General features: G+C 35.8%; 2 protein-coding genes and 1 long non-coding RNA gene across 3 annotated transcripts; 1 reads left to right on the top strand and 2 right to left on the bottom strand.

Annotated features, from left to right (window-relative positions):
• The first annotated feature begins 2,626 nt into the window (after positions 1-2,626).
• On the top strand, positions 2,627-3,423 carry LOC145912939 (uncharacterized). Its single transcript, XR_014403323.1, has 3 exons — positions 2,627-2,861; positions 2,938-3,066; positions 3,220-3,423. It is a non-coding gene; the product is annotated as an uncharacterized LOC145912939 (long non-coding RNA).
• A 391-nt stretch (positions 3,424-3,814) lies between these two features.
• LOC145908546 ((Lyso)-N-acylphosphatidylethanolamine lipase-like) lies at positions 3,815-6,967 on the bottom strand. Its single transcript, XM_082995846.1, has 9 exons — positions 6,836-6,967; positions 6,581-6,657; positions 6,206-6,345; positions 5,761-5,993; positions 5,379-5,527; positions 5,151-5,268; positions 4,930-5,000; positions 4,706-4,818; positions 3,815-4,467 (listed from the first exon to the last, which is right to left on the bottom strand). The coding sequence occupies exons 1-9, from the start codon at positions 6,898-6,900 to the stop codon at positions 4,345-4,347; spliced, it is 1,089 nt and encodes a 362-aa protein (XP_082851972.1). The 5' UTR covers positions 6,901-6,967; the 3' UTR covers positions 3,815-4,344.
• A 267-nt stretch (positions 6,968-7,234) lies between these two features.
• LOC145902040 ((Lyso)-N-acylphosphatidylethanolamine lipase-like) lies at positions 7,235-11,188 on the bottom strand. The gene is made up of 9 exons (XM_082989886.1): positions 10,932-11,188; positions 10,532-10,620; positions 10,096-10,235; positions 9,629-9,861; positions 9,111-9,265; positions 8,495-8,612; positions 8,337-8,407; positions 8,112-8,227; positions 7,235-7,880 (listed from the first exon to the last, which is right to left on the bottom strand). Exons 1-9 carry the CDS (start codon positions 11,000-11,002, stop codon positions 7,782-7,784), a joined length of 1,092 nt encoding a protein of 363 aa, XP_082846012.1. The 5' UTR covers positions 11,003-11,188; the 3' UTR covers positions 7,235-7,781.
• Between the last annotated feature and the right edge of the window lie 106 nt (positions 11,189-11,294).

Below are 11,294 nucleotides of genomic sequence, written 5' to 3'. Positions count from 1 at the left end.
TGAGTGACAGCAGTCATCCTCGACAGGTACTGGTAGGGCATGTATATAACATTAACAATAAGGGCAGCGGTCAACCTCGACAGGTACTGGCAGGGTGTGTACATGGCACGAACAATAAGTGACAGCAGTCATCCTCGACAGGTACTGGTAGGGCATGTATATAATATTAACAATAAGGGCAGCGGTCTACCTCGACAGGTACTGACAGGGCGTGTACATGGCACGAACAATGAGTGACAGCAGTCATCCTCGACAGGTACTGGTAGGGCATGTATATAACATTAACAATAAGGGCAGCGGTCAACCTCGACAGGTACTGGCAGGGTGTGTACATGGCACGAACAATAAGTGACAGCGGTAAACCTCGACAGGTACTGGCAGGTCGTGTACATGACACGAACAATGAGTGCTAGCAGTCAACCTCGACAGGTACTGGTAGAGCGTATATATGGCACGAACAATGAGTGACAGCGATCAACCTCGACAGAAACAGACTATAGCACAATGTTTAACCTGTCTTTACATTAGGAAAATCATCACCGTCCTCTCAAAGATAAGCACCAAGTGCTGTATCAGGCCTGTTAGTTTTTTGTACCCCCTCCCATTTTCTGCGTCAAAGTTGGACTTCGGCGTGAACAATGGCTGGGCTTCCAAGGTCTTGACCATACATTGCCATGAATTCGATGATGTTCACCTCATTACGATTATCTGAAAAATGGTGAATGTTGACAGTTTCTCACTTGCTTTTGAAACGAAATTCAGATTTGAGTAACTTACCTAGAAAAAACGGAATAAATCCATGAAACGTTACGACGGTATTAACTGAGAAGGAAAACCTTGCGCAAAGTTCATCATACATGGATTTGATTAATGGAACATAGATTTTATCAAGAAAGTATGTTGTTATGTCCGAATTTCGTTTTGCGGCAGGAGGTATACAGACATTAATACCGTGCTCATTCCCTGTCGTTGGCAGTTCAACAAACATTTTGTTGAATTGGACACTTGCGTTGTGGAGCATATCTTGCATTTGATCTTTTGCGATACCGACCAGCTTAATGCATTTCACCAAGACTTTGTTGAAGAGCATGTGAAAGACCGTGAGTAACAGCCAGGCCAGCTTCCGCTACCTTAATAAAAACAAATAGTGAAAAAATAGTTCACAGAAGACCAGCACAGCGTCGTGTCGTTCGACCCAACGGGTTTCACAAAAGGTTTTCAGTCTTGTGTGCGAGGATTAAGGCAAAATAGCCTCTATTGCATTTGACAAAACAGCTTGCCGTTTTGGACTTTCATTAAAAAACACAATGTCATTGGACAGGTGTTTCATTGCCCGACGCACGAAGTCCGCTTTGCTTGAATGAGACAAAACCAGATTCAGCTTATGCGAGGAACAATGGGTGTAAGTGGCCATAGGGTACTGCTGGCGTATGAACGCCTGAGCACCATTCATTGCACCAGACTTGGATGCTGCGCCATCATTGTCTAATTCAGTAAACACGTAATTTGAAAATCGGCCAATTTGCTTCTGATGGCAACCCCAATTGTTCTGCAAATAAAGCATCGCATTAAAATATTCTGTCGCGGACAGTAACTTTGGCGACATGACGTTATAACAATGCGAAACACGGTTGACACAATAAACTAAGCTACGGGTGACCAAGCGCGACCTTATAAACGTGTCTTGAGAGGAGGGTATAGTTTTGTGCGTTCTTCTCTCTCTGCTTCTCCGTGTGTTAATACGTTTTAGCTAAAGTTTTGAATGTACTTTATACTTTATCACCGAGTTGGACCAATTTATACCCGAAGTATTTATGGTGGCCTAAAAGCTGGAATATCCTGCTCTTCCTCTTCGTCAGTGATCGTTTAAACTAAAGTGTCCGATTGAAAAAAGTTGATTATAAATGTATCATAATTTACTGTGTGTCAAACATCGATCATACGTGACTTCAAAACAGTCATGCGGCGAAAAACAAGGTTAGTCAAAATTCACGCAGTGAACTCGAACGCAAAACTGCCTGTGTTGTCATTTGATACCACATTGTCTTTCACGCGTGCCCTACTTTGTTGTTATTCACGAAGGACGTCGTTCAGCATCTGTTTTGATGCGATTCGCTGCATGTTCCAAGTACTTCCCCCTTATCCTCGGAACAAGGACATGTGGATAGCAAATATTAATAACACAGCTGTGTTACATACCGGTTGCCGTTTATCTCTACTACAGCTGCGTCTTAATTAATTATTTTCACATATTACTTTCCAGTCAAGTACTACCAACCGCTCAAGGGTGATTTTTGACCTAATCAAAAACCGGTGCAATTTTTGATACGCTTTGGTTGTTCAACCAGATGACAAATGTAAAACCAAACGTACTAACACGTGGATAATCATTTCTTACTATGCGCTTTGAAGAAAAATTACAGTTTTCATGCATTTTTTTGTCATACTAAAATCAACAATTGCTTAAAATCGTAAATTTTACTTTTGCTGTCAAAGCGTTACACGACTCGCCGCAAGCGACAAATGCGATATAAAATTTGTTAAAAAGCGACATAAACTTTGTTAACTCAACCTTGGGTACGTGACTAAATTCATTTGTTTTGATTGTTGGCGGTTTGTTTTGTGTAATTTGTTGCAAGCTTCACACTTCCTGACGATTTAAACATTGCTTTGCAAAATGTGAATAAATCGCTTTGGGAAATGTAGCAGGATAATTTTTCTTTGGAAATGTAGTGTAGACATTCCTTAATTTAATTTTATTTATGTGCACGATATGACAGCTTATAATTTCTGTTAGGGTATACTGCTTTTCAAAAAGACTGTGAAAAAGGTCCGACATGCTGTTATCACGAGCCGTAAGGGTAAGTCCAAATAATGCAGTATGTTCATCTGTTAACATTATGTGGATATTTTTAAACCACAACCCTTCTTTTGCAGCCCATCTTCAACAACATAAGACGGGGAAACCAGACCCTGCAAGAAACCAAGTGGACATGCAGCACCCGTGAGGAATTTGTAAAAGTTTGGCCAAAACGTGCTGCTAAGCAGGAGCATCACCTGAAAATGGTTGGTGAATTTATTGCTGTTTAGTAATATTGCAAAATTTAGCTTCATAGATTAACATGATATGTAAAAAGTATTTGACCCTAATTAGATTTGTATAGTTTTGTATGTACTTGCTTGGTTTTCAATGGTTAGGAATTTTCCATATTTTTGCAGGTTAAAGAACATCATCTTCCTGTGCACAGAAGTGGAAAGAATGACAAAATTATCAACATGACTTTGTATACAAGCATATCTTTATTTGCATTGTACAGTGTTTATACTACAGTAACCCTGTAGAGTTCCACTTGTGTTTTTGACAATTTTTTTGGTAAGAAGTAAGTTCAAATTTATTGGTCCATTAAAAATGTGTTTCCTGAACGTCGATGACTGGAATGTATTTTGTTAAAACAAGATGACAGAAAACAAGTTGAATCATTTGGGACCCAAGACAAATTTTAGAGTGGTAAGCTTAAATTGTGATATTTGACAAATCATAGGGTTTATTGCAGTGCCCGGGTAGATTTGCATTAGTAACCAGAGTTTAGTGTGAGCAACAAGAAATGCTTGAGGACAAAACGGCAGCAAGCAGACAAACGTTTCTTTCTGAAAAAACACAAGAGCGGTTTTCTATGCATTGGAAACTCATATTTGTTACAGTTCTATTACATCTGGGAATGCACAGCCAACAAACTGGAATGTTGTTTAGCCTATACTACATATGGTGCTGGCAAAACTATTAGCAGATGTCACAATCTATACATGTATGTAGTCTTTATTAAAACCTGACGAAAACAAGAGAACTTGCAGAGCATAATACAAAACAGTGTAAGTGCATTTAAAAATTAGCTTCTTCACTCTGATTAGTGCAAACTGAATTAAACATGTACACATATAAAAATCCTGAAAACGGAATTTACAGTATCTAATTTATATGTACAGAAATCAGTTAATCAAATGTTAACAGTACAGAAAGGTACATGAATAACGATAACAAAGCTGTACAAATACTTTTCTAAGGAGGATGTTAGTTGCATCATAAACTTAATTAAAGCAATTTTGCATTGTTTTTAATTTGCCTTTTGTTGGGAATAACTACAATTTTTCTACAGAACAATTCATCATTGAGGAAGTTAGGGTGTTAAGTGGACAACACATTTACAAACAGAAAACAAAATTGCATTGTTATGATATCACCAAAACTATTCTCATACATAAAAACAATTATCTAATGCTGATAGAGAAAGCACCAACGCAAGGTAGTTTTTTGACTTGAGGAAACAATGTTGCACTAAGAAAAGGTCACTCCTGACTTTGGACTTTTTGAACATTCTCGTCTGCTTCATGACACGCTTCCAGTACAAAATTGTTAAAGTTTTTAGGATCATCAGCATAAACATGGTGGCCAACTTCTCCTCTTAAAATCTGATGGAATTAGGATGAAGTTAGACATGTGGTACAAAGCCCCAAAATTACTTTTCGGCTGTTTTATTTAAAGATTAGTTTTACATGGATTTTTTAAATTAGTTTGAAAAAATAAATAACTTTTCCATGATGGAAATTAATACTTTACTTGGTACCTTGATAAACTTTTTTTTGAATTTTGTTTTTAAGTAAATTTTCTCACGAATTTTTATAATAAAAGTGCTCAAAATTAACTCACATTAACAGTAACTTTGTTTTGAATTATTTCTTTAACTTGTTCCCCAGAAGATCTGTCCATCCAAGATTTTTCCCCATATATAAACGTGACAGGGATGTTCACATCTAGTTGATCTGAATGACGTGCGTTAGTTTGGTTGACTAGTCAATTAACATGGAGATATCACTGCTCGAAAATGTCGACCAAACTATGTATGTTGAAAAGGCACAACAATATTTGCTTACCTATTCTATTGATGATTGGGTGCTTTGCATATCCAATGTTCATGTTAAGCTGTTTGAATGCTGCTTCACCACTGAAATGGCAGAGCATAATTTTTACAGTAAACATACTCAAATAACATTTTCAACATCTTAATTTTAACAAAAAATCGCTAAAATTTAAACACTTTATTAAAACCATATATGTGAGCTAACCCCTAAAAACAAAATATGACTAAAATAACCTGGGTTTGCCAGCATTGCAGTGATAGATATATTTGGTAACAGCATTTTCATTTTCAGCTGTTACTTGTGGATACCTCTGTTTGAAATCAGCACGAAATCGTTTTATTAATCTTGGACCTGTAATAAAGTGTGTGTGGTAAATGCTTATTTTAATTAAATACACTTAAACTGTGGACTCGAAACTGTTGTTGCATCTTCACCTTTTGAAAAAAACATATAAAACTTACCATAAGGGCCACAACATCTGATAACGCCAAGTGGGTTGCATGGTTCCGCCAATCTCAATATGCATCTTATCCACCATGGAAGTCTACCGATCGCATCTGGATCTGGTTCAGGAAACCCCCAAGGGTCCGCTAAAATCAGGCTTTTTACTCTACAACAAAATACATATGTTTGGACCATTTTTTTAAGTTCTACACAAAATTTAGGAAATAAAAAGTTTAATTAACAGATTTGTATATATGCGAAAAAAGCAAACTACTTTCAGCGACTGGATTAAATGTAATGGGGATTTGTTTAATGTTTACAAAGTTTATATGCTGGGTGTGGTTAAACTTTAGAATATAATAACCAGATGTTCTGATATTAAATAAAAAAGTGTCATACCTGTTTGGGTGTTTGATGGCATAGCAAGATGCAAGATACCCTCCGAAACTGTGGCCCAACAATATCATTTCCTTAATCTTTACAACTTCTCTCCATTCTTCCAGGGATTGCACAAATGTTTCTTCTGCTATTTCTGGACTGCCATCAAATGTTGGCCGACTGCTTCTTGCAAAACCAAGCAAGTCAAAACAGTAGACTGGGCGATCGTTGCTCAAAGCATCAAAGTTCATTGCCTGAAGAAATAGAACCAGGCTTTTTTAACTAAGTTATCCAAACCTTAAACAACTTTTTTAACTCAGACTCTCTCCTGATAAAACTTTAAACACTCATTAAAAAATAAATAAATTTAAGAACACTAATATGCACAATTGATAATAGGATTACCTGCTGTAGAATAAGATTTGTGATTTTTACTAAAATTCCTTATTGGCCTTGTGGTGCTTACCCAAAATCCAACTCCTCCAGCAAATCCATGAACCATTACCAAAGGTACTTTGTCATTAACTTCAGGATTAGCAATTATTGTCCAAAGTCTTTCTCCACTTGGTAGTTCAACATACTTCTTTTTAAGTGGACATTTGACAACTAGAACACACAAGACATCTGTGATAAGCTTTGGCAGGAAAATAAATAGTGACAAACATTACAGACTGGACCTAACATTTTGTTGGTTTAATGCTATTTAGAAAAGGTTTGCTTGTGCAGGAGTTTATTTATATACAATTAATGTTATTGAGATTGAAACCCAATGAAACCTGGGACACTTCAGCCACCAAACACATTCCACAAATTAAAAAATATACAAGAATATTACACTTACATGCTAGCATTCTATTTTCTGCCTTGATTAGCTCTTCCATCGAGGTTGGCCTCCAACGCACACAGCAAGTTGATGAACTTAGAAGAAATTGAAAAAAAAATACAGAATCAGTTGGGTTGGGACGATAAAAAAGTAACTTCAGTAAAGTTTATATGGTCTACTGAAGTTACTGATATTGTTAACGACTATTTAGATCTAATACAACTCAAATAGCAAGTTCAGAAGTATTTTTTTCAGTATGCACAAAATAATTACCTTTCATAATCAAACCCTTCATCGGAAAAATCTTCTGCTTTTCTCAATGTTTCGGTCTCCTCCATACTCGTAGAAAATTACGATTTTTAAATATTGCTTATCAAATACACAAATTTATCACGCGCCCAACCTGCAAACGTTGTCATAAGCATTTCCTTATTACATAGGTTTCATGACCCGCGCTAAACTAAAAAAGCCTATTTTATGTTGTCCGAAAATTCATATTTGGTGACTGTAATCTAAAGTTTCGAACACGATGTTTCTCAAAACCGGAAAATGTATTTTGCTGACTCACGATGACAACAATGTTGCAATTTCTCCTTGGTTATTTTTCTGTCACGTTTTTCTTTTTAGTTTATAATTCTCTTTCCTGTGTTAATGAAACCAACTGTCCACGAATTCAAATCAAAGAAAAGTCGACTTTTCAGTTAACCTGACAGTTTTAACAAATAATACCGAAAAGACATTTCATTAAAGGTAAACAAAACAAAAATCGAAAGAAAATCCATTTTCAAATGTACGGCAGCAACAACTAAACAAGAACAAGTTAAATTATTTATAGTACAAGTGCATCAAAAGTTACAACTTTCTTTCAAACGTTTTTGAAAAAAGCATCACCAAGAAAGGTAGATGTGAACTTAATACAGTCTTCATGATGTCTTACATGTTTTTGTAGTGACCACAGCCAAAATTTAAATTAATGAAACTGTTTATTTAACGAACCAACATGGTGACCCTATAGCAAACATTTCTGTTTTGCCGATGAGGTGTAAGTGTCTGCCAATAGAACAAATGACAACCGTACAAAATTACCAATTTGGACAATCATTTGTGTGTCACAATCAGTTACAAAACAAATGTTCTAAAACCCTGCTAAAATATAAAAACATAAATAAGTAAATCTTATTATGTATGACAAGTGCATTTCAGTGATGAAACTTCATGTTCAACTTTCTTCATCTGATGCATCACAAACTGCTGTCACTATTTCTTGAAACAAATCCGGTCTATCAGCATAAACATGGTGTCCAGCTCCTTTCACAGACTATAAATATAGTGAAATACAAATAAATTTGCTCCAATCACATGTAAACAATGATAACGTTAAGAGTAGCAAGAAGTTTAATTTTCAGCTTAAATCACCAAAATTGTGGATAAAATTGCTACCATTGGAATTAAAGTTGTGGCTTTTTCAAATATTTTAGGATGTCCAGTAAACCGTTTTTTTAATGCTATGCGAATTTGGCAAAAGATTTTGAATAGATGTGTGACTTACATAAACTTCTACATTATTGTCTGGTAAAAGGTTTTGAGTTTGGTGTCCAGATGAGATGTCCATCCATGACCTTGCTCCATATATAAAGGTCACAGGTACTTCCTTATGTAGGGCACCTTTAAAAAAATGATTTCATCACTTAAGTACATCTTACAAATGAATCCATTGCTTATAAATAACTGAATTTAAACTGATTTACCACAAACATAAGAACCACAAACTTACTTATTCTTGACAACATTGGCCTGTAGGCATAACCTAGGTTCTCGTTCATTTGCTTAAAAGCTGTTTCCCCACTAAAATAGCACATTAATTTTAGTGCTGGGATATTATTTTCATGATTAAAAAATGTCACATATACAGCTAAGTGGTTGAAGACGTACCTTGGCATTCCAGCATTGCAGTGGTAAATATACTCAAACACAGTATTTTCATCCTTGGCCGTCACTTCAGGATATCTTTGTTTAAAGTCCGCACGAAATCTTTTAATCAAGTTTGGTCCTGAAAAATTGAAAATTTTTTGAAACAGACAAGCAAGTACGAAAGATTTTTATATAACACCTTAATCCATGGATCTTAGTTTAAATCATGCTGTAACATAATAAACAGTGTACTTAGGCCCAATGTGGAAAACACTAAACTAAACTATCTTATTTTTGAAAGTTTGAGTCCTAGAATATCAAATATGCATTGAGATTGAAAACAAAAAATTAAATGCTTTTTTTACCACACCTTACTCTTAGCTCTAAACTGTTAAAAAGGTTGATTACAGTTTATCTGGGCCAAATATAGCAAGCACAAAAGCTTAGTTCAGTGAGCAGCAGACAAAATAGGTCAAAACAGTGTAAATTGTTTGCAGGTGATCATTATGGCTCACAGTTCCTACCTGAACTAAGCTGATTTTAAAAGTTTAGGTGAACACACGTTACAGCTGTGTGTGTAAAAAACAGGGATTATGTAATTAACATAACTACAAACTTGCTTAAAATTAGTGCTTACCCCACGGCCCAGCAGCTCTAACAGCTGCAAGAGGGTTGAATGGACTTAAAATACGCACAAGTGCACGAATCCAAAGTGGAATCCTTCTCGCCCGTTCACTGTCTGGATCAGGTTTGGGGAATCCCCATGGATCAGCAAGGATGAGGCTTTTTACTCTGTGGAGAAAAAACATGTAAAAATTGTTTGCACAATGGGGTAAAATTTACATAGTAAATTCTATAAAAAGGAATATTTGTCACTAAGATATATAGAGCACTCTACTGACAAACGTCTATGGTCTTGGTATCTTTACTGTAGGCTAATAATGGCGCCCTATTACAAAGTATATATATTAAAAAATGAGTGATTTGGAATATTTTATTAAAGGGTAGGTTAGTCCCAGTTACAACTTAAAGTTTTATGCTGAACTAATAAAGTTAGTACATTGAACAAAATAATATATCAACCAGTTCAAGCATTGCCAAGAGATTAATAAACAAGACTTGTAAGCTGCAGACAATACTGGCATGGTGTCCTACCTTTCAGGGTATTTCATAGCATAACAGCTGACCAGATAACCTCCAAAACTGTGTCCAAGTAAAATCATTTTGTCCACATTCACTGATTCTCTCCATTCCTCTATCGACTCCACAAAAGTTTCCTCTGCCACTGCAGGGTCGGTGTCAAATTGTGGTCGACTACTCCTTCCAAACCCAAGCAGGTCAAAAGCAAAAAGAGAGCGTGTTTTGCTCAATGCCTCATAGTTTAATGCCTAAAAAGAAAGCCCTAGTTTAGTATTTGTGCAAGAGACCAATTGACTTTTTTTTCAGTCATTACAAAGGACATTATGTGTGTTTGGTTTTACCGATACACTAGTATATACCGGTATGATTTAAACTACCACTGGTAACACAATTAACACAGAACTTAAAATATTACACTTACACTAAACAAATATGAACATAGAAACAATGCAAATAAGTTGGACCGATATTTTAAAACCTACCCATAAACCAACACCACCAGCGAATCCATGGACCATGACCAGCGGGGTTTTGTTTTTGATTCCTCGGTTTGCAATCAAAGTCCATATCTTGTTACCACTTGGAAGAGACACAAACATTTTGTGTAGGGAGCACTTCACAACTGTGGGTAGTAAGACAAAACATTGGCCAACATCCCCCAAAATATGACTGTGACCCAGCCACAAAACCTTGGTCAACATTGACCAAAAAGTATTGGTGTTATGATTGACACCAGTCAATGCCCATAAAAATGGTTAGTGTGGTAGATTACTCCTAATTGGAGCCTTAAAGCCACAGGCAATTGGCAATGCAATAAACACAGCACAGATAAATATATCCAAATAATCTTATCAACGTGTTTTCAGATCATACGCAAAAACCATTAGCAATTAAAACCTAAACATAAATTTAACTTACATTCTAACATTCTGCTTTCCGCTTGGACCAAATGATTATCTGATGTTGGTTTCCATTGACACCAACTTCCAAGCCAACTTGTGGTGGGTCTGTTGCGAATAATTTAAATTATATTGGTTGATATATGACAAGATTCTTATAATCCAGATTGGAAAAAATGTTGTGATTTATGTATTTTATTTGATAATTCATGATAAAATAATTTGTTAATGCATTAACATAGGTTGATTTTTCCGCAAAATGAACTGTTGACGACAAAAAATCCTCTGTATAATCACAAACTTCCTAATCTATCATTTATCCAACATGGAAAGCAAAGTACAATGCATTACATTTTGTATGGAAAATTGTTTCACTAAATTAAGTATTTTTTTATAATCAAACAACACAAGAAACATACGCTTCCATTTCTTGATTGTAAACAACTCCATCCAATTCTCCACCACTGCCTCCAGAAGGCTGGTGATCCATATTTGAACTTTGAAGTTAAAGACAGTTATTACTTTTATACTGTCACAAAATCAGATTTTCGTGGTTACATCAGAATCGTAACCCGCCAACCGTTTGTATAGGAACACGCTGTCTTACGCAACACTACGAAAACGTCGAGCACAAAAAAATTTTTGATTTGCGATTTTAGCTTGTCCAACACTGACAGAATGACACTGAAAGGAATAAAACCGAGCGCTATCAAATAGCGCGTACACATAACCATACAAAACCCATTATAAAGTATTGCAAAGTCTATCTATCAATCAAAAGG

This window comes from Ascidia mentula, chromosome 1, assembly GCF_947561715.1.
Source record: "Ascidia mentula chromosome 1, kaAscMent1.1, whole genome shotgun sequence".
NCBI classification, from domain to species: domain Eukaryota; kingdom Metazoa; phylum Chordata; class Ascidiacea; order Phlebobranchia; family Ascidiidae; genus Ascidia; species Ascidia mentula.
The sequence above is the reverse complement of the archived record's forward strand: the minus strand, read 5'-3'. Positions and strand labels throughout refer to the sequence as shown.